The sequence below is a fragment of the Fukomys damarensis genome, unplaced genomic scaffold, assembly GCF_012274545.1.
Source record: "Fukomys damarensis isolate Sample0158 unplaced genomic scaffold, DMR_v1.0_HiC HiC_scaffold_22, whole genome shotgun sequence".
Classification (NCBI taxonomy): Eukaryota; Metazoa; Chordata; class Mammalia; order Rodentia; family Bathyergidae; genus Fukomys; species Fukomys damarensis.
The window spans coordinates 18,201,016-18,223,641 of NW_022900934.1; the positions used below are offsets into that span (position 1 = coordinate 18,201,016).

The window sequence follows — 22,626 nt, forward strand, 5'->3', positions numbered from 1 at the left end:
GTTTTTTTTTTTTTTTTTTTTTTTTTTTTTTGGCAGCGGGGGTCCTTCTGGTATCTCTTGGTGAGATCCACACCCCTGTTGTTGCCCCAAATGTCTGCTCCATTGAGGAGGGCAGCCAGGTCCCTGCTTCTTATTCTCAGAAACAGAAAGGAGGTTATGAACTAGTAGAGTCTCAGCTGTGTCTTGCCAGATTCCTATTCCTCACTCACTCCAGACTGGCAGAAAGGGAAGGCATTTACACAAAGGAGAGTCCTGACAAGGCACCAGGAGTACCTCATAGAGATACGTGGAGCGGACACTGTTTTCTGTGTGAATCCAAGCTCTTCAGACTCAATACCACTCTGAACATCCTACCTTCACCATGGCTCAAATCAAGGAAAGGTGGTAAAGAAACATCAGCTTTATAACTGGACTGTAGGGAGGGGACAGCAGGGTAAATAAGGGCCACTGTACTTCAGTGTGACTGGGAAAGCACGGCTGACCTCCCAGGCACCAAGAAGGAAGGGCTTTTTATCTTCCTGTTCCATACAAGAAGACTGTCCCCTGGACAACATAAGAAGTCACCTTCTGTGTAGGAAGAGCAGAGCTACTAGTAATTGAACCCAAGGCCTTCAGACTTAGCTGTATACCTGGCCCTTTTCATTTTTTATTTTGAGACAGAGTCTCACTGACTTGCCCGGGCTGGGTTTAAACTTGTGGTCCTCCTGTCCCAGCCTCTTTAAGCACATGTCACTGCACCCAGTTTTAAGTCACTTTTTTGTATTTCTGTGGACATCTTTTACTTGATAAATTAAGAGCAGTGAGAGGTAGAGGGCAATAGAGAAATAGGGGCATGCATAGTTATTCAGGGAGGAGCACGGATTGTGGGCCATAAGTCCTGAAAGAAATGGCTCCCTTTCAGCAGGGAAAACATTTTTCTCTTTAAATGGAGGTTGTTTACATCATCTGTGAAACAGATTCAGAAATTAATCCATCATAATTGCAATGCTACTTTAATTACCTGTCTGCCTCCAGACCCTGTTTTCCAAGTGGCCATTTCCAGCTACATCCTTCCTGCCCCTAAGATCCTGAACTACCTTCTCAGAGGAAGGGGGTTGCAGGGCCACAGCCTGGGCCTTCCTTGGCACCATGCTGCTGCCGTCTCACTGCCACCGTTAAGGCACTGTACTCTGATTCTGTGTGGCATAATTCTGATGTATGATGAGGAAGGGTCCAAATGTGTAATGCTAGAAACACTGAGCTCTGTGAACAGAAGTGCTAACTGTGAAGCTTTTTACTAATGAAGAAAATCGGAGAGTAAATTCCAAAGAGAAGAAAAATACATGGGGGGTTGTCCCAAGTAAGCATTGCTTCCTATGAGTCAGGTGATGTGTTAGATACTCCAGTTTCAGTGACTTTAAAATAGGTGTTATTTTTCTCCAAAACTGACGTGTTAACCGACTCTCCTGAGCCCCACAGCAAGAGTGCTGCAGAGCCAGGATTTAAAAACTAGAATCCATCTGGCTCCAAAACCCTGTCCTACGTTCTGTGCTTTGTTGCTTCGGTACAAACTTTACTATGTCATGATGAACACGAATGTTGCCTCCTGGTGAAGGGGTTACAGCCTTGAATTTCAGCAAGACCCAGCGCATCTTCATTGCTGGTCTCCAACTCCTGGTTCTCTGCTAGCTTCTCACACAGTGGACCCTGCTCTTGCCAGTGAGAGTGTTGGAAGCACTGCTTGGCGGTGACAGGCACCCTGGTTGTTCCCAAGCCACCAAATGATCTTGACCTGCGTGAGCCCTTCATGGAGCTGGGGACAGTGCAGACCCCCAGTCATCACCCCAGGCTGACCCCCTGCAATCCAGTAACCTTCAGCATCTTATGTTTCTTTGTCCTTTTCAGGGGTTTCTCCCAGAAAACAAGTTCAATCACACCCTGGCTGAGCCTGTACTTCGGGATGCAGGCCCCCGCAGGAGGGGGAGGCGGCCTCGGAGTGAACTCCTGAAAGCTCCAGCCATTGTGGCAGACTCTCCCTCTGGAATGGGGCCGTTATTCATGAACGGGTTGATTGCAGGAATGGACCTGGTGGGATTGCAGAATGTGAGAAATATGCCAGGCATCCCTCTCACCGGGCTGGTGGGCTTCCCAGCTGGCTTTGCAGCCATGCCTACCGGCGAAGAGGTGAAAAGCACCCTGAGCATGCTGCCCATGATGCTGCCAGGCATGGCTACAGTACCCCAAATGTTTGGTGTTGGGGGACTCCTCAATACTCCCATGGCAACCACCTGCACGTCCACTGCTCCAGCTTCTCTCTCAAGCACAATAAAAAGTGGTACGACAGCCACTGAAAAGACTACACAGGACAAACCCAGCAGCCATGTTGTAAAACCAGACACATTAGCTGAAGACAAGCCTGGTCCTAGTCCATTTTCTGATCAGTCTGAACCCGCAATAACTACTAATAGCCCTGTGGCTTTTAACCCGTTTCTCATCCCAGGAGTGTCTCCTGGACTCATTTACCCATCCATGTTTCTCTCCCCTGGTATGGGCATGGCTCTGCCAGCCATGCAGCAGGCCAGACACTCTGAGATAGTTGGCCTGGAGAGCCAGAAGAGGAAGAAGAAGAAAACGAAGGGGGACAACCCAAACCCCAACGCAGAGCCTGCTCCTGGCTGCGAAAGGGAGCCAGGCAGCGATCAGAACTGCTCCGAATCTAGTACCCCTTTACCCCCAGAGAAAGAACATGTGGCACAGGTTGGAGAAGGGGGACTCAAAGACTCCAGTAATGACACCAATTAGAACTTTTTCGTTTAAGAAATTATTGTGACTTGTAAGTTTCTTATCCCATAAAGGTTTGTTACTTCCCTCACTTCACCTTCATAAGAACCTATGTTTCCATAAGTAATATGACCTACCTAATTTCCTGTTTGAGAATTATGGTAACATGTTAATAGTTGCAGGGTCTTGCCACTTTGTTAGATAAGTGTCGTCTACCTAGTCTAGGAGGCACAGAATTCTTAATTCAGTTATTCAGTCGTTCATTCCAGCAGTTGTAGTTAATACAGTACTTGGTGACACACCCTACCCCCTTCTCTTTCAAGTTTCCCACTTATCTGGGGAAAATGGCAAAAGAAAACTGTCCAGGATTTACCATTGAAGGGTTGGAGAACAGATACAAAGAGGAGCTCTTTTTCTTGTGAGCTAGGTTGAATAGGAAAAGTGTAGCAAGAAAACCAAAAAGCACAGAAAAAGGAAGCGCTGGTGTGTATTTTTGAGTTAAAATATAGCCCTGTTTTATCATGATTTCTGAGTGAGTAGTATAGTCCGAAGTATATAACTAATGGTTGAAAATGCATATATTGATTTTTTTTTTTTTTTTTTGTACCAAGGATTAAACTCAGGACCTTGCACTTGCAAGGCAGGCACAGTGCCACTGAGCTAAATCCCTGGCCCTTAATTTCTTTATAAAAAACAAACTTTACTGGTAGTAATATCATTTCCCCCTTTGTGGTACCTGCAGCAAGAAGGAATATTAGCTGACCAGGCATTATTTTATACACATGTAGCACCCCTCTCCTCAGTTACAAGGTGACTCTAAATTGGAGAAAGCTTCACACACTTTTGAGTTAGCACCAGCAGCCAGGGTGGGGCAAAGGCTCACACTTGCAGAGTTGCATGTTGCTTCACCAGCGCACCACTAGGGCTCTGCTCTCACCTTCTCCCAAAACCTTCTCTGGTCACTAATTTGTCTCACTGTGTTCGAAGAGTCTTAACGGACTTTTGTATTTGTGCTTTCCTTCATCAGGAATAAGTCTTTCAGAGCCTGGGAGAAGATAGTTGCTTCACACTTGCTAGGTTCTCTCTTCAGGGTTATCTGAGGTTGTCAAAATGCACGAACCATCTTTCACACTACAACCGTGAAAAGCTTTTTCCCCTCTCTCCATCACTGCTTTACTCTTTGTATCTTACAGTTGGGCCCAAATTCCAAATTATCACTTAGCTAAAACTGCTGCAAGGCAGCAACGTTCTCTGTCGTTCCTCTGCTTGCCCGTGTTTAGGGACTGAGCAGGGGAGGCCCTGCCCGAGCAGCACTTTCATTTGCCTTCACCTCATCCCTCCCGGTGCTCTTCTCCTTCCTGGACAGTTCACAGTGGGTGGGAAGTGTGAGAGGAGATCACAGATCAGCATGCTGGAGGCACAGGGCCTGCAGGGCCAGTGGAAGTGTTACTAGTACCGGTTTCACTTTGTGTTGTCACAATTTACTGTATTTTTTTACTGTTTCTGTTACAGTTTTGCTGATTTATCAGAAGGTCCAAAAGTTTGACATAACTTTCAGTTTGCATTATTTATTTATGATGCTTTTGTCGTTGTCTTTTATACATTTGGAATTATAAATTATGTAAATGTTAAAATGAGCATCTCAAAGAAGTCTGTTAAGTTGTGACCAAAAAAATTCATTCGGATGTATTTTCAAAAAGCAGAGTCCCAGTTTTATGAATCAGAGATATAAACTAGAAATGCTATAACTGATCCTATGAGAAGAAAGAACCTGATAATTGAATAAATCCTATTTAATGACATTCTTGTAGTGTAGATGGTCTATAATGCTGACAACAGATTTCTTAGAAATGCTGCTCTCTCTATTTAACTAACATTTTGTTCATTTTGCCTCCAGTGGAAGCAGAAAGGGTTTTTTCAGCTGTTAAATCCTAAAAATCAATATAATTTATTTATGTAAAAGAAAAAAAATCACTCAATCGATATATTTTTGAACCTTTTAAGTACTAATTTTCTTTTTATCAAGTAGAAAAAAATGTATTTGCCCTAAATCCTTAAAATACAAATGCTATAAAAATTCCTGTATCTTGAAAGCCTTACTGCAGATGAGTATTATAGACATCCAGCACAGTCTGGTTTTCTTTGTTGTCCTTGTGTTGTTGTTGTTTTGTATGGAAAAGCTGCTTTCCCCAGGTTCCACGTAAACCTCCAGTAGGTCACAGGGTTGAATGTGGATCTGACGTAAAAAACCCACCAGCATGCGCAACCCCCTGTTATATCTTACTGAACCTGTATGTTAACTCGGGTGTTCAGGCTTCTGTTTGACTGCTATTGTGACCCTGTTTTTGCAAAATGAAACTGACACTCTGTGGATTACTTGCTCTGTAAGGCATAAGTGCTTCTTATGATTATTTTGATATTTCTAAGAGCAAAAGCCAAATTTAAACTCTCTTCAGCAAACTTGAGCCTTTTCATCTAATCCCATGTTACTCACAGCCATAAACTTTTCTTGATCATTCTTCACCCCATGTCTCACATAATAAATTGTCTGTGGTCTTGATCCTGAATTTAAAAAAAAAAAAAGTTTAAAAGTCAAATTTGTATTGGAGGAATTCAGTGGCACTCACATGTCTCTTACAGCCTGGGCATTTTACAAATGCATCATATGTACTTAAGGAATCTACTCTTTCCTGCGTGCCTCATTCGTGCTGGGCACCCTGTTGAAGCTTGCTGAATATTCAGCCGTAAGGATTGGCCTGACCTGTCTTGCCCTCCCAGAGTACCAGATTAAAGTAGGAAGGGAGTTGGCAGCCCAGCATCCTGCTCCCAACCTGGGCTCCAACACTGTCAGCTGATGCCTCGCAAGCACTTTAACTCCTTACCAGGTGTCCTGCCTCAAAACATTCACCTGGGACTTCTAAGGGAACTAGACTTTCTGGGTTGGAGCAGGTCGGTGATACACAGGAAAACCTCAATAGCTGAAATTTGCAAGGCTTTCTAAGAATTCTGTGGTCCTTTGAGAATCGTGACTCACAGGGTATGAAGTTATCACTGAGCCCAACAGGAAAGCACCAAACCCTCAATTTAAGGCCGAGCAGACACAGCCTCACCTCGTTGAGCCCCTACCAGGTATGAAGAATACTGTTAAAGCCGGGGGAGGGGGGTCCTCTGCTACTGTTTTTTGTTTGGTTTGGTTTTGGGTTTTGTTGAAAATAATATAGGCTTTATAAATCTCTACTCAAGACTTAGTGCTTCTCCTGAACCTACACAGAATACATAGTAAAGTCTTGGTTTCACTTTTATCTGAGACCCTGACCCAGTAAATCCTGCATCCTCAAACAAGGGCAGAATATACAGTTAGCCCACAACCCTGGGCTAGTGTCATGTGTGCTGATCATAAATGACTTCATTTGTCCTCACAGCAGTGAGGAAGCAGAGTAGAGGGAGGCTGCAGCTAGTCTGACTAATGAAAGCCAACAAACTGCCAAGGCTGTCTCATCAACCACAGAAAACAGCCAGGGCTAGACCCCGTGATCCCACAGCCTGAGGTGGCAGCACCCAGTCCTGGCTTTTGTGAACCTGCGGGAAGGGATTGCACTCAGAAAAATTGGCACTGGGAAAATTGGAATGCTTGAAAAAGTGTCACATCCTCTGGCCTTATGGAAGGTTTTATGGTTGATTAATTTGCACAGAATTCCTTAAAATGGTTTCTTGCAAGAATTACTGTTCATTTGTCTGACTTGGAAATTGCAGAAAGACTTCTCAAGTGAGCCCAGTGACAGATCTTGGTTCCAGACTGGCTATATTCTTAGCTTCTCCAAACCCAGCCTGTGTAGTTGAGGAGCTCAAGGTAGAGCCCTGGGACACACAGTTTATGCTTCTAGTGGCCCCTATACTTGAAGAGTATCTGTAGGGTTAGGTGGGAGATAGGGAAAGGGTAAGTTGTGTCTCCTACTAGGAAGACACTCCATGAGGTCGATAGAAGAATGGAAAGGAGGAGGGACTGAGAAGGGAAGGGGAATGGAGGCCCTGACAGATAACAGCTTCCATGAGGAAGAGGGAATGACACCTCTCCTCCAAGTTTGTTTCCTCATCTGTAAAATGGGCATAATTTCAGTTTGTACCTAAGGGACTGTTGGTGGAGTTGATTAAAATGTCAAGTGCTTAATACTGTGCCCATTCTTTTATAAGTCATTTATCTTTACTCCTTTGGAATAGCGAGTGAGTGAGGATTACCAGTCCCACTGAAAAGAGTAAAATCAGGAGTATGGAAAGGGCAAAGGAGAGCTTGATCCAAGTCCCAAGGCAAGTATCTGGGATTGTACTCAAAGCAGTGCAGGAAACCAGCTTTCTAGCCTGACTGTGCCCCGCAGGCCCTGCACATGAGAAAGAAGGTTGATATCCCACATTCGAGGTGGACTAAAGGGATGCAGAGGCTCTTGTGGAGCTGGGGAAGCCTAGAGATGTGAAGCCTCCCTCCATGTAAAGTTGCCAGCCTCAGGGAAGAGGAGACATTTAAATTTAAGTTTCAGAATAACATTTTTAGTATATCCCATACAGTACTTGGTCCTACTAATACTTAAAAAAATGCTTATCTGAAATTCAAATTAAATATAGATATCCTACATTTTATCTATAGTGCACACTTATAGTAGGTATTTCCTCTAGGTGAGGCTTGTTCAAACTGCTTTATGACCATGTCCTCAATCCCCACAATAATGCTTTGAAATCACCTCCATATATATGAGGGAACTGAGACCCAGAGAGACTAAACAACTTGCCCAGCCATCTAGATGGTCGATAGCAGAGCTCAACTCTAAAAACCCAGGACTGATTCCAGAGTGTTGTGACCCATGGGGAAGCCAGGGTGGAGGCAGGCTTCTCCTCCATAGTATAGTGTAATAAAATAGCATGAAACACAGGATGGGCAGGGGCAAAGGGCTGTCGTGGGCTGTGCTGGAGTTCAGAGGCCTCTGAGCTGGGCTTCAGCCTAGGGTCATCCTGGTGTCCAGGCTCAGACTCACCAGCCTGGAACCTAAGGGCCACGTGAGAAGCAGCATCTCCTTTGGTCGAAAGAGAGATGACGGGTGTGAGTAACTGCTCATGTAGAAGGGCCCAAATGATAAAGGGACCTGTCTGGGGAGGGGGAGACAGCCATTCTCACCCACCATGCTCTGGCTGTGTGTGACCTGTCCACGTATGCAGCACTAAAAGTTGCCCCAACACTGCTTGGTTGGTGCCTACTCTGCAGGCCACTGTGCCTGATGTGCTATGATGGGCATAAGCTCAACCTAACACATGTCCCTAGATGAGGACCCACCTCTGGTCAGTGGTCACCCACTTTCAGCAGTACAGCTAATGAGTAGAAAAGCAAGAATCGAGAAATGGGTCTGGTTCCAAAATCTAGAAACCTTGCTCTAGTTTTGGCTTTGTACATGAAGCCACAGGCCCCAGACTAGCTTGACATTTATAAACTATGGAAGAAAGCAAAAGAATATTTCATGAACATAAAAATTATATGAAATTCAAATTTCAGTGACCATAAATATTTATTAGGGCACAACCAACCACAATCATTTCCCTTACAAATTTCCTATGGCTGCTTTTACACTAAAACTACAGTTGTCACGGAGGCTCTGTGGCCTACAAATCTTAAAATATTTTACTACCTGGCTCTTTATAAATACAGTTTGCGAGCCCCTGTCCCACACCATCATTTCCCTAAATAGACTGAGGACAAAAACTAAGTCATTTAAAATATTTGATGAGGGCTGGGGATTTAGCTCAGTGGTTACAGCCTCAGTTACCCTTAACCACTTTCTTAGAGACCCTATCTCCAAATACAACCTCACTAGGGCTAGGGCTTCAGTATATGGGTTGGGGAGGGAGGCATCAATATCCAGTTCGCATTGTGCCCAGGGTTTTCTAAGAGCCATGGTGATGGACAAACTGGAGAATGATGGACATTCATTCTGCTCCTGCTTGTATGACTGTACACAAAGGGAGCTAAGGAGTAGGTCTGTGTCCATCTGGAGAGATGTCCACGGCTCATGGGCCCTTCTCTCAGATAAAGTGTGTGAACTCAGGTGCGCTCCTGGGTGATACAGGTGTGATTTAAGGCATCAGACATAGTGGGGACTCAAAACTCAACGTCTTGACTACAAGGAGTCCCTGGTGCTGGCCATATCTGCGATGCCAGGCAAGAGTATGGGCTCTGTGTTGCCTGGTATTTCATTCATCAGAGGATAGAAACTCAGATACTTATGTAAAATCCCCTGTTTTTTAAGTTTGAAATAAATTCTATTTTTTGACACCCCACTAGGCAGACACATATCCATCCACAGGTTGAGACCATTGTGCAGCATACACATTTGCTGCTTACTTAATTGTAGAACCACAGGCACTGGCAGACTCCTGTATAACCAACAGGTGCCCTGTGGAAATAGAAGCAAGATACATTTAGAGGGAGATGATTCTCCTGTCCCCACCCCCTGCTGTCAGCTGGCTGTCAGAAGCAAGACTATTACTAACAGGTCAGGAGTCTTAAGTGCAATGTACAGGCTAGAATTTAGCAGCTTTGCAGAGTTTCTTTGACCTAACCTATCGTTAGGCCTCATGACCCATAGTTGCCAAAACAACCTTGGGCTGACCACTGTGTCCTCAGTCTTTCTCTATCCCCAGCACATTTGGGTTCCAGAATGCTAAGACTTCCAGAGTGAGTAAGCTCACTACAGCCCCCTGCAGGTCAGCATGAGGGGAAAGGAATGGGTCCAGGAGGGGCCCGGGCCTGGCCTCAGCTTTCCTTAGATGTTAAACCTCTTTCCTGGCTCCCACCCAGAGGGGTCAGCCAAGGTCACTCCGGCTGCCTGATACCACCCCCACCTCTGACCCAGGCTTTTTCAGTTGCAGAACTCAGACTTCGCAGGTGGCAAATCAGAATGACAGAGGCCAGGTGAGTCCCTTTGGTGGGAAAGGAAAAGAAGAGAAAGCTATTGAAAGGGTCAGTGGGGATTAGACCAAAGGAGCCAGCCTTTCTGAGGGTATCCCATCCACACCCAGCATACAGGAGCCTCCTAGAGCTGAGTACCCACCACAGTCTTCTGGGCTTCTTTTCACGGGCTATCCCACAAGCTGCCCTTCCTGTGTGGCCACAGTACTTACTTCAGTGCAGCCCACAGGCCTCCCGTTGACAGGCCAGTGAGAGGCACTGCCACCTATGCCCTGAGCTGCCCATCAGGATCCATTCTTACCCCACAGAACCATTCTCCTCTCAGCATTCTGGACACCTGAAAGACCCTGTGCTACCAGACTGGAGGTCCCCAAGCAGCAGTTGGTGGTACCAGTGCGGAAGGGAAGGGTCCTCCCTTGTGCTTCTGTGGGGCTGTGTGCACCAAGCCTGAGGTGAATGCTGGGTAAAACCCACCCCATGCTCAAACACTGGTTAGAGTCTGGGTCTTGGGCTCCCCGCAGGCCTGGGAAAAGAGCAACCAGGCCCCCAAGCCTACAGCTGGGAGACTCGAGACTGGCAGCAGCAGCACACAGCTGCCTGCAGGTGGGGCAGACCCAGGCTTTCCATTGTAGCTTGCCAGGGGCTTGAGAAGCCCAGAGGGAGCCTGGCTTCTGGATGGCCTGGGACATCTCTCTGGGGCTTTTCCCTCTCAGGGAAGGCTGAGTTGCCTAAGCCTAGGGTCTAACTGAGCTCTGCCACCCTTGGCCTGATATCCTGAGATACTGCGGAGGTCCTCAAACAAAGCTTGGCCTCAGGCTTTGGGGTCCCACTCTGGCTGAAGTTCAACAATTGATGTTCCTATTCAATCTTGAGGCCTGCAGCGGGGGTCCTGAGCCCCCCAAGCAGGGTCCCCACCTTCCTGTTAAGCTCTTCCCCATGAGCCTTTTTATAAAGAGTTTGGCTGGGAGCCAGGGGAATTTTGGAAACTATATGGGCCAAGCCATGCTGTACAAACCTGTCTTCCTCCCAGAGCTGAAAGAGGCCAGGTTGTTCCCAAATGCAGAGGTGGAGGCAGGAGATGGAAGAAGGAAGAGAGCTATTTTAGGAGGCCTTACACATTGCAGAGCCCCCAGCAGCAGTCCAGGGAAGGCTAAGATGGGTAGGTACAGCCAGAGGCAGCACAGTTGGGAGCCTAGTCCCAAATATCTCCAGTAGGCACACAAATGAAACGTGCACACGCCCACTCAGAAGCAGTGAGGTATAGATAGGGTCACACGGTACAACACAATATGCAAATGTGTATAGACATAGGCTTGTGTGTGCAGAAATATACATGGACACCTATACCTACGTAGTTCCCCTAGGTGAGAGACATGCACAAACGTGCTCCCATGTACAGACACTGGTACACATCTGTAGACGCTGAAAGATGCACACTTAAAGAGGCATCCTATGGACTGAGCAATGCCAGGCCAAACCCAGGAGACTGGGAGAGGCTTGAATTCCCCGTTGATCCAAGTCTCTGGGACCAAACATATACGTGTGTGTGTGAGCATGTGTGCTCGCGTACACACACACACACACACACACACACACACACACCCTGGGAGGGAACCACTTTCTTCATGGGAGCTTTTTGGATCCAGCACAATATGCAATCAAGACCTTGTGCTGGGAAAGAAAGCGCCTTTGTCTGCTGGGACTGAGGCAGCGGGAGCAGCTGCAGCCTCCTCCAGAATAAGGGCCAGGCCACTTCCTCACCCCTTAGAGGAAGGTCAGGTCAGGCCTGGGATGGGGAGGCTGGGAGGAGAGGCCTCTGGCAGGCCCTGCCACCAATCCAAGGATGCAGTGTCTGGCTGGTGGCACAAAGCCTAGAAAGCAAGTTGTCCCAGCCCTCTGACCCTGGTCTGGCCCAGTCCCCAGAACAACAGTGGTTCTGACCTTCAGCCCTGGTGCTATGCTGACCTGACTGAGGCCTGCTCTATGCCTGCTGTGTGCCTGTGGCCTCACTATTTTTTTCTTTTTAGCAGAGTAAAAGAAGGTCAGGCTCTGGAATTAGAAAGATGTGAAATTAATAATCCCAGCATTCTGGGTGGCTGATACAGGAGGATCACAAGTTCAAGCCCAGCCTGGGCAACTTAGCAAGACACTCTCAAAAAAAAAAAAAAAAAAAAAAAAAAAAAATTAAAAGGGGCTGATAATGTAGCTCTGTTCAAAAGCCCTGGGTTCAATCCCCAGTACGATTGTGGGGAGGAGGGTTAGAAAGGAAGGAAGGGTGGGAGGGGAAGGAAGGAATTGAATTATGATTTTATCACTCTCTAGCTGGGTGACTTTGAGAACATATTAAATACTCTTGAGGCCTAAGTTTGAGCTATTACTTTTACATGGTCAGTGTTCAGAGTACAGAAGCAAGTCCTCTTTACTCACCCCAGAGTGTTCAGTGGCCTTCTCTCTGTGCACACAGTATCTCTGGACCTGGGAAAGTTGGCTGGGCCCTGCTCTAGGCAGTCTCCCACTGCTATAGTCCCAGTGAGAGCAGGCCCAGGTCCCATGTGCAGGGGCTTCCCTCCGGAGCTCCTCTCTTCCTTTGGCCCTTTTCCCACCCCCAGGTACCCTGCCATGGTTCCGTAGTGGGCCCAGTGCCCTGTACACCTCCTCACCATGTTCTGAAGGTGCCTAAGACCTGTGCCCCTGAAGCTGAGTACCAAACCCATTTTCTAACTCAAGAAAAGTGCTGTGGTCAGAGGTGGTTTGTCCCCTCCAAAATTCATGCTGCAATCTGATCACCGAAGCAAGTGTTAAAAGGTGGTAGAAGTGCATAGGTCACACCTTGCCAAGGGGATTAACACTTCTCTGCTCACTAGAGTGGGTTCATTATTATAAGAGTGGGCTGTTGCAAAGCAGTGCTACCCTCTTGCCCTTTCTCTCTCCTGCACACACTGGTGTTCCCTTCCACTTTTCTACCATGTCGCGGTGAGCAGAAGACCCACCCTGGATGCAGCTGTCCAATCTTGAAATTTGAGCTTGTAGAACTGTGAGCTAAAGAGTGTCAGGTATTCTGTTATAGCAATGCAAAATGGAGTAAGAGAAAATTATTTAACCTTGGGCAAGCCTCAGGGTAACTTGAGGCCCAGCTCCAGACACACTTCCAGAATTCACTGGCCTCTCACTCAGCTAGTGTTTACCAAAGGCCTGCTGTGCTAGTCCACTTGCTGAGTTTCAGCAGTGAACATGGAGATCCAAATGTCTATACTTGTGGGTGACATTCTGGATCCTCACAACACTGCTGTGTGAGCCTGCGGCATAGCCTCATGAGCTTGTGAGCTGTAATCACCCTGCAAGTGCAGACGCACTTCTTTCTTTGTGCCACCATAAAACTTCGGAATGTTGCTCTCACCACTCTTTTATTTTTGCCACCAAGTGCTTCCTGGTAGACTGTGGACGTCTCAAGGGCAGGGTTGTGCCTGGCCCAGAGACTGCTGGGAGCCTCTCATAGTGGACTCAGTGGCTCTCAGTAGTTCAACTGCATTTGGGTACCAGTATTCCTTGGTATAGTTCTCCCTTTTGATCCTATTGTAACTTGGCACCTCTCTTAATTACTATATAATTAATGAGGCATAAGTTAATCATAGTTCAATAACTTGTATCCTTATTTTTAATAAAATCATTGTTTCTGGGAAGAAATGGACTGAACCTGAAACTTGGCTAGGGGAGCGTCAGCTCAGTAGCTCAGTCCTCGTGCTGTCGTCACCCTGGGTCTGCTTAATTGGTTCATATAATATTGGTTGAACGCTTACCCCATGCCAGACCTGGAGGGTGGAACAAGGCTCAAGGAAAGACCATTTTAGACCCATGGTATGGATGGTCCCAGTCCATTTTCTGTTGCAATAACTGACTGGATAATTTATAAAGAATAGAGATTTATTCAGCCCACTGTTCTGGAGGCTGGGTAGACAGCACAGGTTATCTGGGGCAGGGCTCCTTGCTGCTTCATAACAGTGAAGGGCATCATATCTGAAGACAGCACGTGTGTGTCAGCTCAGGTCTCTACCCCTTCTTATAAAGCCACCAGTCTCATCATGGGGGTCCCACCTCAGTGACTTTATCTAATCCTAAATACTTCCCAAAGGCCCCTCCTCTGACCATTAATATAGGAATGTGGAGATTGTTGGGGGGGTGTTGTTCAAACCAGGGCAGGGACCTAAGCAGGTGAGCAAAGAATGGCAATCCAATGTGACAAGAGCTGTGGGATCCCAACAGGAGTTCCCTGGGTGGGGTAGAGAAGCATGTGAGTCAAAGACTGTTTTGCAGTCCAGGGTATATTTAAGCTGAACCCTGAGTAGCAGCTGGATTTGTTTTAGGTAGAGATGAGAGAGGGCAAGCCAGACAGACCAGCGTTTGCAGAAGTCATGGAAATAGGGAAATGCCTGATGTGTGAGAAGGATGGAAAAGTGTTAGGTGTCCTGGGTGGAGAGAGGGGAGAGAGTTTGGGCTGAGCCAGGGAAACAACTGGCATGAGACAGGACTGTGACTGCCAGGGAGACTGGGGAACCCCTGCCACAGGAAGGGCACCCAGCTCTAGCCTGGAGCTGCCCTCCAGATCCAGCTCTGCCCCATCCTCCCCACCTTCATCCTGGGAAACTGCTTTCATCGTGGTCAAATTCCCCTCTACCATGGCTTTGGGAACAAAATATGAAGCACATTCTTGTGTGAGCTCTTTATATATTAAAATCTTGATTTCTTTTTCCAAATTGACCTTTATTTTATTATTTTATTTTATTTTATTTTGATGGAAAGAAGCCTCACACTGTTATGTTGTAATGATCTATCAATCTATTCATATATTCTCTATCCTAAAATTGCATGAGTGCTATGGGTCTTTTTATAGTTTAACTTCTAACATTTTTTCTAACATTTAAACCTTTAAGCCATCTGCAGTTTATTTTGGTGTAAGGTAGGAATCTAACTATTTTTTCCAAACCATTAGCCAGTTATCCACTCCCATTTTCAGAGCAATCCATCATTTCTATACTAGTTTGTTTATTTTTTTCAAATTTTCATTTTCCCTCTACTCAATTTTAAAGGTCTAGTTGTTATCTAGAAAAAAAGAAGAATGAGGAGAAGAAATATGAAAATGTAGGGCTTACAAAGTAAAAGCCCTCCCCAAGGTAATATGCAGTAACAGTTTGTCATATCTTCATTACTGTGCTATAACATCTATTAGGTTTCTCTTAAATAGAGGTGTATGGAAGAGAAAATCCAAATAGAATCAACACCTCTAGATGACATTAAAATATGTTTACTTTAAACACACACACACACACACACACACACAGAGCCACATGGTGGCATCCTCTAGATGACATTAAAATATGTTTACTTTAAACACACACACACACACACACACACACAGAGCCACGCATGGTGGCATCCACTGTTAGTCCCAGCACTCTGAGAAGCTGAGGCAGGAGGATAACAAGTTCAAGCCAATTTGGACAAATTAGCAAGACTCTGTTTCAAAATGAAAAATGAAAGAACTGAGGAGGTAGCTCAGTCAAAAGGGGTTCAATCCCCAATACCATAAAAAAGACGTGACACACATATAATATTGGAAAATCAAAAATAAGTACTGCTCTCACCCATTTCAGTCTCCTACCAAGTCCCTGTCCGTAAAGGTAACAATAGTCAGAATTTCTTATTTGCTTCAGTTTGAAGTGCATTTCTCTGCCATTTTCCACATTTTCATCTGTAGACAACTCTACTTCTGGACTTTGTTGTCTACGTCATCCCTTTCTCTGCTCTTCCGGTACTAGTAACATACTGTTTAAAACATTTGCATTTTAGTGTGTGTTTCAACAGCTGGGATGGCAAGTCCTGCCTTCCTGTTCTTCATTTACAGAAATACAGGACTCTTCTGTACTTGTTTTCCACATCAACTTTATATCGCGTCCCCAAGCATTTGATTAGAATTTTGTTGAAATTGTTCTGTTCGCACGGCTTCGTTAGGGAAGACTGATTTCTTTATGTAGTGAGCTTACCCTCTGACACACTTCTTTCTCCTGGGATGGCATGTGGACTCTTAAGACTTTTCTTGTTTGGGAACCTGAGCATCCCTCATCAGAGTATCATAATCTCAGCCTGTCTGATGTTACAGCTGCAGCCATCTAAAAGGAAAACGATCAGAGACCTGGTCTTCTTGTACCCAAGGGCCATGAGATAGGAGAAGGGTATATGCTGCTCAGCAAAGCTCCAGAGAGCAAAACTCAGACCGGTTGGGGTCACCCAGAGGCCACCTTTGGCTCAGCAATGGGAAGAATATTCTATCTGTTGGAGCTGCAGGGCCATGGAACAAGCTGCTGGGGGAGGCAGAGAGCTCTCCACTGGTGGCTGTGTTCCAGTGTTCCAGGGAAAATGTAGCCCATGATACCCAGAGGCCTCCTAGTTGATGACAGGCATAGGAAAGGATGCTGGGTTAGCAGGGCCCCTGGTCTTTCCCCTCTGCCCAGGAAGAAAGGCCCAAGGCTTTCCAACCCCTCTCTGTCCTGCTTACCTCATTTCCCTTTTTGCAATGACCCTTGCAGGTGGAATAGTGTTACTCTTATCTTCCATGCAGAAGCAGGGAGTCTCAGCATGCCAAGTGACTTACCAAAGATCACCCAGCAAGGACTGGTGCCTCTGGGATTCCAAAGCATGTGCTCCTGAACTGCCTTCCTATGATTGGACTCCTGGGAGTCGCTGCTCACAGTCAGGGCTGTCAAGAGAGGGTCAGGGCACCTTTCCCACCCTTCAGTCCAGAGACAGCTGCTGGGCAAGTGAGTAGTCCAGCAGACAGCAAGAAGTCACCTTCAGCTTCTCTTCCATCCCTGGTTCTGCACGTAGGGCTGCCTCTCTCCCCTGGGCAGCTCTCAGCTTGGCTCACAGTGTCCCCAGGGGGCCAATGGGCTTCTTGATTCCAGGCTGCACATCTGGAAGTTGATGCTATTAAAACAAACTCCATTATATAACAAACGGACATCTGGAACCCGTTAGCACAGAGTTTTTAGAAAAAGAAATTGTTTTGGATGTGCTCTCTCCTAAGAATGTGGCAAAGCGCCCTACCCCTCACTGTCCAGGAACCCAGGGACCAGTGGCCTCTCCTGAGCCCATTTCTTGAGGTATCTCAGGCCAGGCCAGAGGTGGGCTGGGCAGAAACAGGGACAGACCCCTCACCAGATGCAATTTCATTGACTCCTGCTACCTACATCTTCTCAAGCCTCCTTCCTAATCTGATTTAAATGCATAGTTAGCAAACCCTTGAATGCCTACTATGTGCAACTATTCCATTTCATGTACATGCTGCCCCACACCCCCACTCACTGAACCTAAGTCATCCATCATGTCTTGACAAAAAAGACCATGAATCAGGTGTGCACATGCATGGTTTAGTTCCAGCTATTCAGGAAACAGAAACGGGATTGCTTGAGCTCACCCATATGGGACCAGGCTGGGCACCATAGTGAGACTCCATCTCGGAAACAAAGAAAGAAAACAAGAAAAAAGACCATGGACTTCTCAGGGTTTGAAATAGCTGTGCTCTAACATTTCTGGGCCTCGGTTTCCTTGAACACCAGGCCTAAACACCTTAGCTGATCTCTAGAACTCCCGAGCCCCCTCAAGCCTCTCCTAGAATGCCCCCTTCGCTTCCTCCCTGGGCACAGGCATACTAGGAACGAAACCCTGGTTGGGGCACTGTAGGTAGATGACTGGGGCATGAGGTGGTTCTCTCTGGGCGGACTTCGATCTAGCAATGAAAAGTCTCTGTGAGAAGTATCTGGCTAACATTTTCAAGTAGAAATTTTATGCTCTTAATCCCCCTTACAGTTTATAAGGAAAATGTTCAAATATACAGAAAACTCGAAAGAACTTTACACCTATGTATACCCACCAGCTAGATTGTAAAACTACTAACACGATGCTATACTTGCATTTTTAACCCATGTATCCCATCCGTCAAATCAAAAGTAATTTGCAGACATCAGTACACTCTACCCCTTAATACTATGCAGGCACATTATTAACTAGAGTGTAGTATTTTTTTCTAGTTTTCTTTGAGGCAAAATTGACAGAGTGAGATGCACAATTCTTAAGTGAATATTTCAGTGAACTTGACAAACACAGATACCTGCATAACTCAAACCCCTATCATGATATACAATTTATCATCAACCCCAGAAAGTTCCCCATACACATTCCAGTACATCTCCAACCCAGAGGCAGACACTATTCTCCTTATTTTCACATAGGTAAGGTTTTCTGGGCTGAATTGTTATCTCTCAGATTTTATATCTTGAAGTACTAAACCCTTAGTATTTCCAAATGGGACTGCATTTGGAGACAGGGTGTTTAAAGAGGTAATTCGGTAAAAATGAGGTCATTAAGATGGGTCCTAATCCAATATGACTGGTGTCCTCATGCAAAGAGGAAATTAGGACACAGTCACAGAGAGAAAACCATGTAATGACTCAGAGAGAAGACACTCATACAAGAGGAAATTAGGGCACAGGTACAGAGAGAGAACCATGTGACAACTCAGAGAGAAGACACTCGTGTATGAGCCAATGGTAGAGGCTTCAGAAGACACCAACCTGGTCCACACCTTCCCTGGAAGTGGCAGGAAAAACAAAGCTCTTTTACTTAAGACACCCAGTCTGTGGTGCTGAGGTCTCTGCTCAGGCAGCCCTAGCAGACGAATACACTAGGTTTGCCCTTTTTAGGGGATAGGGGTAGAGACAGGATCTCACTGTGTAGTTCAAGCTGGCCTTGAATTCATTATGTAGCCCAGGCTGGCTTCAGACTCATGGTGACCCTTCTACCACATCCTCAGAATGTGAAGATTACAGATATAAGCCACCACACCCAGCTGGCCTTTTATAAAATTTAATATAAGTAAAATTAAATATAGTGTATTGATATGTGTCTGGTTGTTTTGCCCAATGTAAGGCTGTTGGGATTCATCAGCATTGCTGTGAGAGCCAGTGTTTTGTTCCTTTCATTGCTGACTAGTATTCCATTATATCAATATTCCAAAATTTATTTAGCATTTAGGCAATTTTTTTAATAACAGAAGAATCATTTGGTAACAGTTCACTTCATGTCACCTCAGCAACAGAGTGATATTCTACTCCCTAGGGAGCTTCAGAGTGGCACAGGTACCTGTTCATCCTGATGAAGTGTATGATATACCTCCTGGAATGAAAGGCTCCCCGAGATGAGATTTAGTGGCAGCACAGCATTCCTATCTGTGCTAATGCAGACAAATCCATGTCATGGGGGCCTCAGATCATCATCCCTCTGGTGACAAATAACACAGCAATTACACGAGATTTGGAATCAGGAAACCATGGCATTGAGTCTTGCTTGCTCTGTATCCACTTCATCTCTCTGAGCTTCTTGTTCCTTCCAGGGACAAGAAGCTCAGTTGCTTGGAGAATGAAGGAACTGCTGTGTCTAGGGTAGAAAAAGCAAAGGCTCAGAAAGTGTATTGTGTTGTGATTTGTCTTAGCAGCCATTAGGGTCAGAACCTCTTACAGGAAAGGGCAGCAAATGTGGATTTATGGGCCACCAAGAGTAGAAAATTAGCTTTCTGCTAAAATTAGCTTTCTGTTGTGTATAATAGCAGAGACCAAGGAGCAGGGTGGTGAAGACCGTGTCAAATCACAAAGCTGCCACCATCAATTAAACTGATGCAAATGTAGCAGAAGTAGTACTTTTAGAATTTCATAAAGCACACTCTCGATTGTGGGATCAAAGTGCTTCCAGTGTGCCCAAGTTTTACACGTATTTGACTGTTTCCATGTGTTATTTTGTTCCATCTGAATGGGGCAGTTCAGAAATTTGCTTCACTTTGTCATGATCATTTCTGGCAAAATGTGAATTTAAATTTGATGGTCTCGGAACTGATCCTTTATAGTAGATATTAATACTTTGCTCTTGACAAAGTAGGAGAAATGCATAATCCAAATTGCCATCATTTGTTTTATTTCAGAAATTCTTTTCTTCAGAAAGAAACATTTTTCAACTTTGAAGTCCTTAGGAATTACTTTTTGGCATAATTTATCCACTCTGTCCCAAGTGGCCTTGAAAGGCGAATAATTTAGCTCTGATGATGATCTTTCTTGGCTTTTAAAGACAAAGAAAATGTCTATAGTTTCACTTTGAAGCTTATTAGAAGAAAATTCCTATGACACATGGAATAAAGAAATTTAAAACAAAAGATAAATTCAGATTTGGAAACAATGACAGCAATTCGATACTTGGGTCACCTGTGGGATGTGAAGAGTCATTTACTACAATTTTCTGTGGCCGGGCACATTTGAAGTGTCCATTTGCAGCTGAAGATGTCCTGAGAGGCCCAGCACAATGTGCCGGAAAGAATTCACCCTGCCTCCTCACACTTCATCTTCACCTGCTTCCAAGAAAACTCTCTTCATAGGTATATTGTGTCATGCCAAGAACAGAATTGAGAGCATTTAAGGGTCTCTCCTCTCCTCCTCATGTGACATCATCGCCATGACCAAAAGAAGTGTAGAAACTCCGCAACCCTCCTTCATTACTGCTCAGTTTTCCATGCTCACTCACTTGCTGTGTAGCTACAAATTGTCATCGTGAACCTGGCCAGGGAGGTTTATTCAAATCAACTGCACTTTGCTGGTTTTTTGAGAAAGTGTACTGTTTTATAGAGGATGGAGGGAATTGCTGTGGATCAAACCCAGGGCCTCACACATGCTGAGCACACCTCTGCCTCTGAGTTACACCTCTAACCTGCTCTTTTTTCATAGTCTTATGCTAGAGGGTTGATCTCAGTTATCTCAACAACATCCATGAAACCAAAAACTTTCCTTTCCCTCTCCCTCTCCCTCACCCTCCGAAATGGAGCCTCACCAAGCTGCCAAAGCTGGCCTCAAACTTAAAATTCGGCTGCTTCAACCTCCTGAGTAAATGGGATGCCATGTGTGCACACCACGAGCCTCTGTTTAGTCAAATCTTGCCAATAATGGCAGCTTGAAAGTCCCACTACCCTCCTTTTCCAGCTCCAAAAGTGCTGCAGTGCCTGGGCTAAGCTCCAGGGTCAGCTAGCAGCCAGACCTGGCAGGTAGGGCAGTGCCTAAGTGCTGAGAGGGCTGGCTTAAGACCTAGCCTCCCTCTGGGCCTGACAGTAGAGATTGGCCCCAGACAGCCCTGGGTGAGAATCAGATCTCCACTGATGCAGGAGAGAGCTTGGCGCAGAATCCACCAGAGAAGTGGCCCAGCCAGCAGCCTTGGGTTGCCCTGAGGGGACACACACAACCCTCTACCCTAAGAGCTGGCAGAGAGAGAAGCAGAGTGCTCCCTCCTGGACCACAGCAAGGCACAGCAAGTTTGTCAGCTGGATGTGGGCCATAGGGATGATGATTCCTGCAAGAAGACAGAGGAAGGGAAGACTCCACCTGAGGAAATCCAGCAACCAGGAAGGAAAGGCCCATGATATGCTGGGAGCTATAGGAAGAGACCAGCTACAACCTGCAAGATGACAGGAAAAAGAACACAAAACAATAGGAATACTTTTAAAAAATTAGATAAAAATAAAATTACTTTCTACATGAGGAAACGTGGTTTTAGATTTTAAATTAATTGGAGGAGAGATGGAAATTTGCAGGAACCAAGTGGAAGTGATAATCCAAAACCCAAAGCAAAAATGTACACGAGAAAAAAAGCAGCTAGGAGGACAGGGATCTAGGAGGCATAATTCATGAATAATAAAAATAAGCATTAAAATCCTAGAAGGGAAAAAAAGCACAAATGGAAGAGAAGCAATCATTTTTAAAATAAGAAGGCAAACTTTCCGTGGTTTGAAGAATGCCTTGGGTTCAAGAATTGGAAGGCTCCTTGAGTTCCAGGCAGGAAAGATGGAAAAAGACACACAACAATGCAGAACCTGGGAAGATTCCGAAATTCCATGGTTAAAGGGATAAGTCATACAGGCTTCCCGAAGAGAACAAGTCAACAGAACTAGGAGAATCGAGCAAAATCAGTGCTGAGAGGCAGTGTGAATCCCCCCCACCCCCCTGTCCACAGAGAGAAAGCCGTTCTGTACCAGCTGGACTGCCGTTGCCTAATCAGGGAGGAAAAAGCCAAAGGGCCAGAGAATTTCCTCACCCAGAGGGAAATAAGAAAGACAGGCATCCAATAGGGCAATAAATGAATCCAGTAGAGATATGGGAAATAAAGAAAAGAGGAAGTTATTGTGAGCCATGAACCAAAATCTTGGTGTGGTTAGTCAGCTTCAAATGAATAAAGATGAGACAGTGCTATGGTCTGAATGTCCTCTCAAAGACTCACACTGATCCAGGTATGGTGGTGTACACTTCTAACACTAGCTAAACAGAAGGCTGAGGCAGAAGGATCACGAGCTCATGGCCAGCCTGGGCAACTTATTGAGACCTTGTCTCAAAATAAAGTTTAAAAAGGACTAGGAGAGTAGCTCAGTGGTAGAGGTCTTGCCTAGCACATGTGAGGCCATGGGTTCAATCCTTAATACTGAAAAAACAAAATCATGTTGAAATTTAAATGCCACTGTGACAGTATTTAGAGGTGGAACCAGCTGAATGGTGGTGCACACCTTACACTCCCAGTGGTCTAGGAGGCTAAGGCAAGAGAACTCCAAGTCTGAGCACAGTCTGGGAAATTTAGCAAGATCCTGTCTTAGAATAAAAAAATTTTAAAGGGCTGGGGATTTAGCTCAGTGCAAAGGCCCTAGGTTATATCTCCAGAGAGAGTTGGGACCTTTAAAAGGTGATTAAATCAGGCTGGGGATTTAGTTCAGTGGTTCCACTTCCTGCCTTGCAAGTGCAAGGACTCGAGTTCTATCCCCAGTACCAAAAAAAAAAAAAAAAAAAAAA

The 22,626-nt window shown here is 45.5% G+C and overlaps 1 protein-coding gene across 2 annotated transcripts in view; it reads left to right on the forward strand.

Moving 5' to 3' along the window:
* Chd6 (chromodomain helicase DNA binding protein 6) overlaps positions 1-3,402 on the forward strand; it is a 207,376-nt gene extending 203,974 nt beyond the window's left edge. For both annotated transcript variants that reach the window (XM_010631412.3, XM_010631411.3), the window contains one exon: positions 1,885-3,402. In XM_010631412.3, the coding sequence (XP_010629714.1) occupies positions 1,885-2,781 (897 nt within the window). In that variant the 3' untranslated portion in view covers positions 2,782-3,402. The remainder of the gene's footprint in view (positions 1-1,884) is intronic.
* The last annotated feature ends 19,224 nt before the right edge of the window (positions 3,403-22,626 follow it).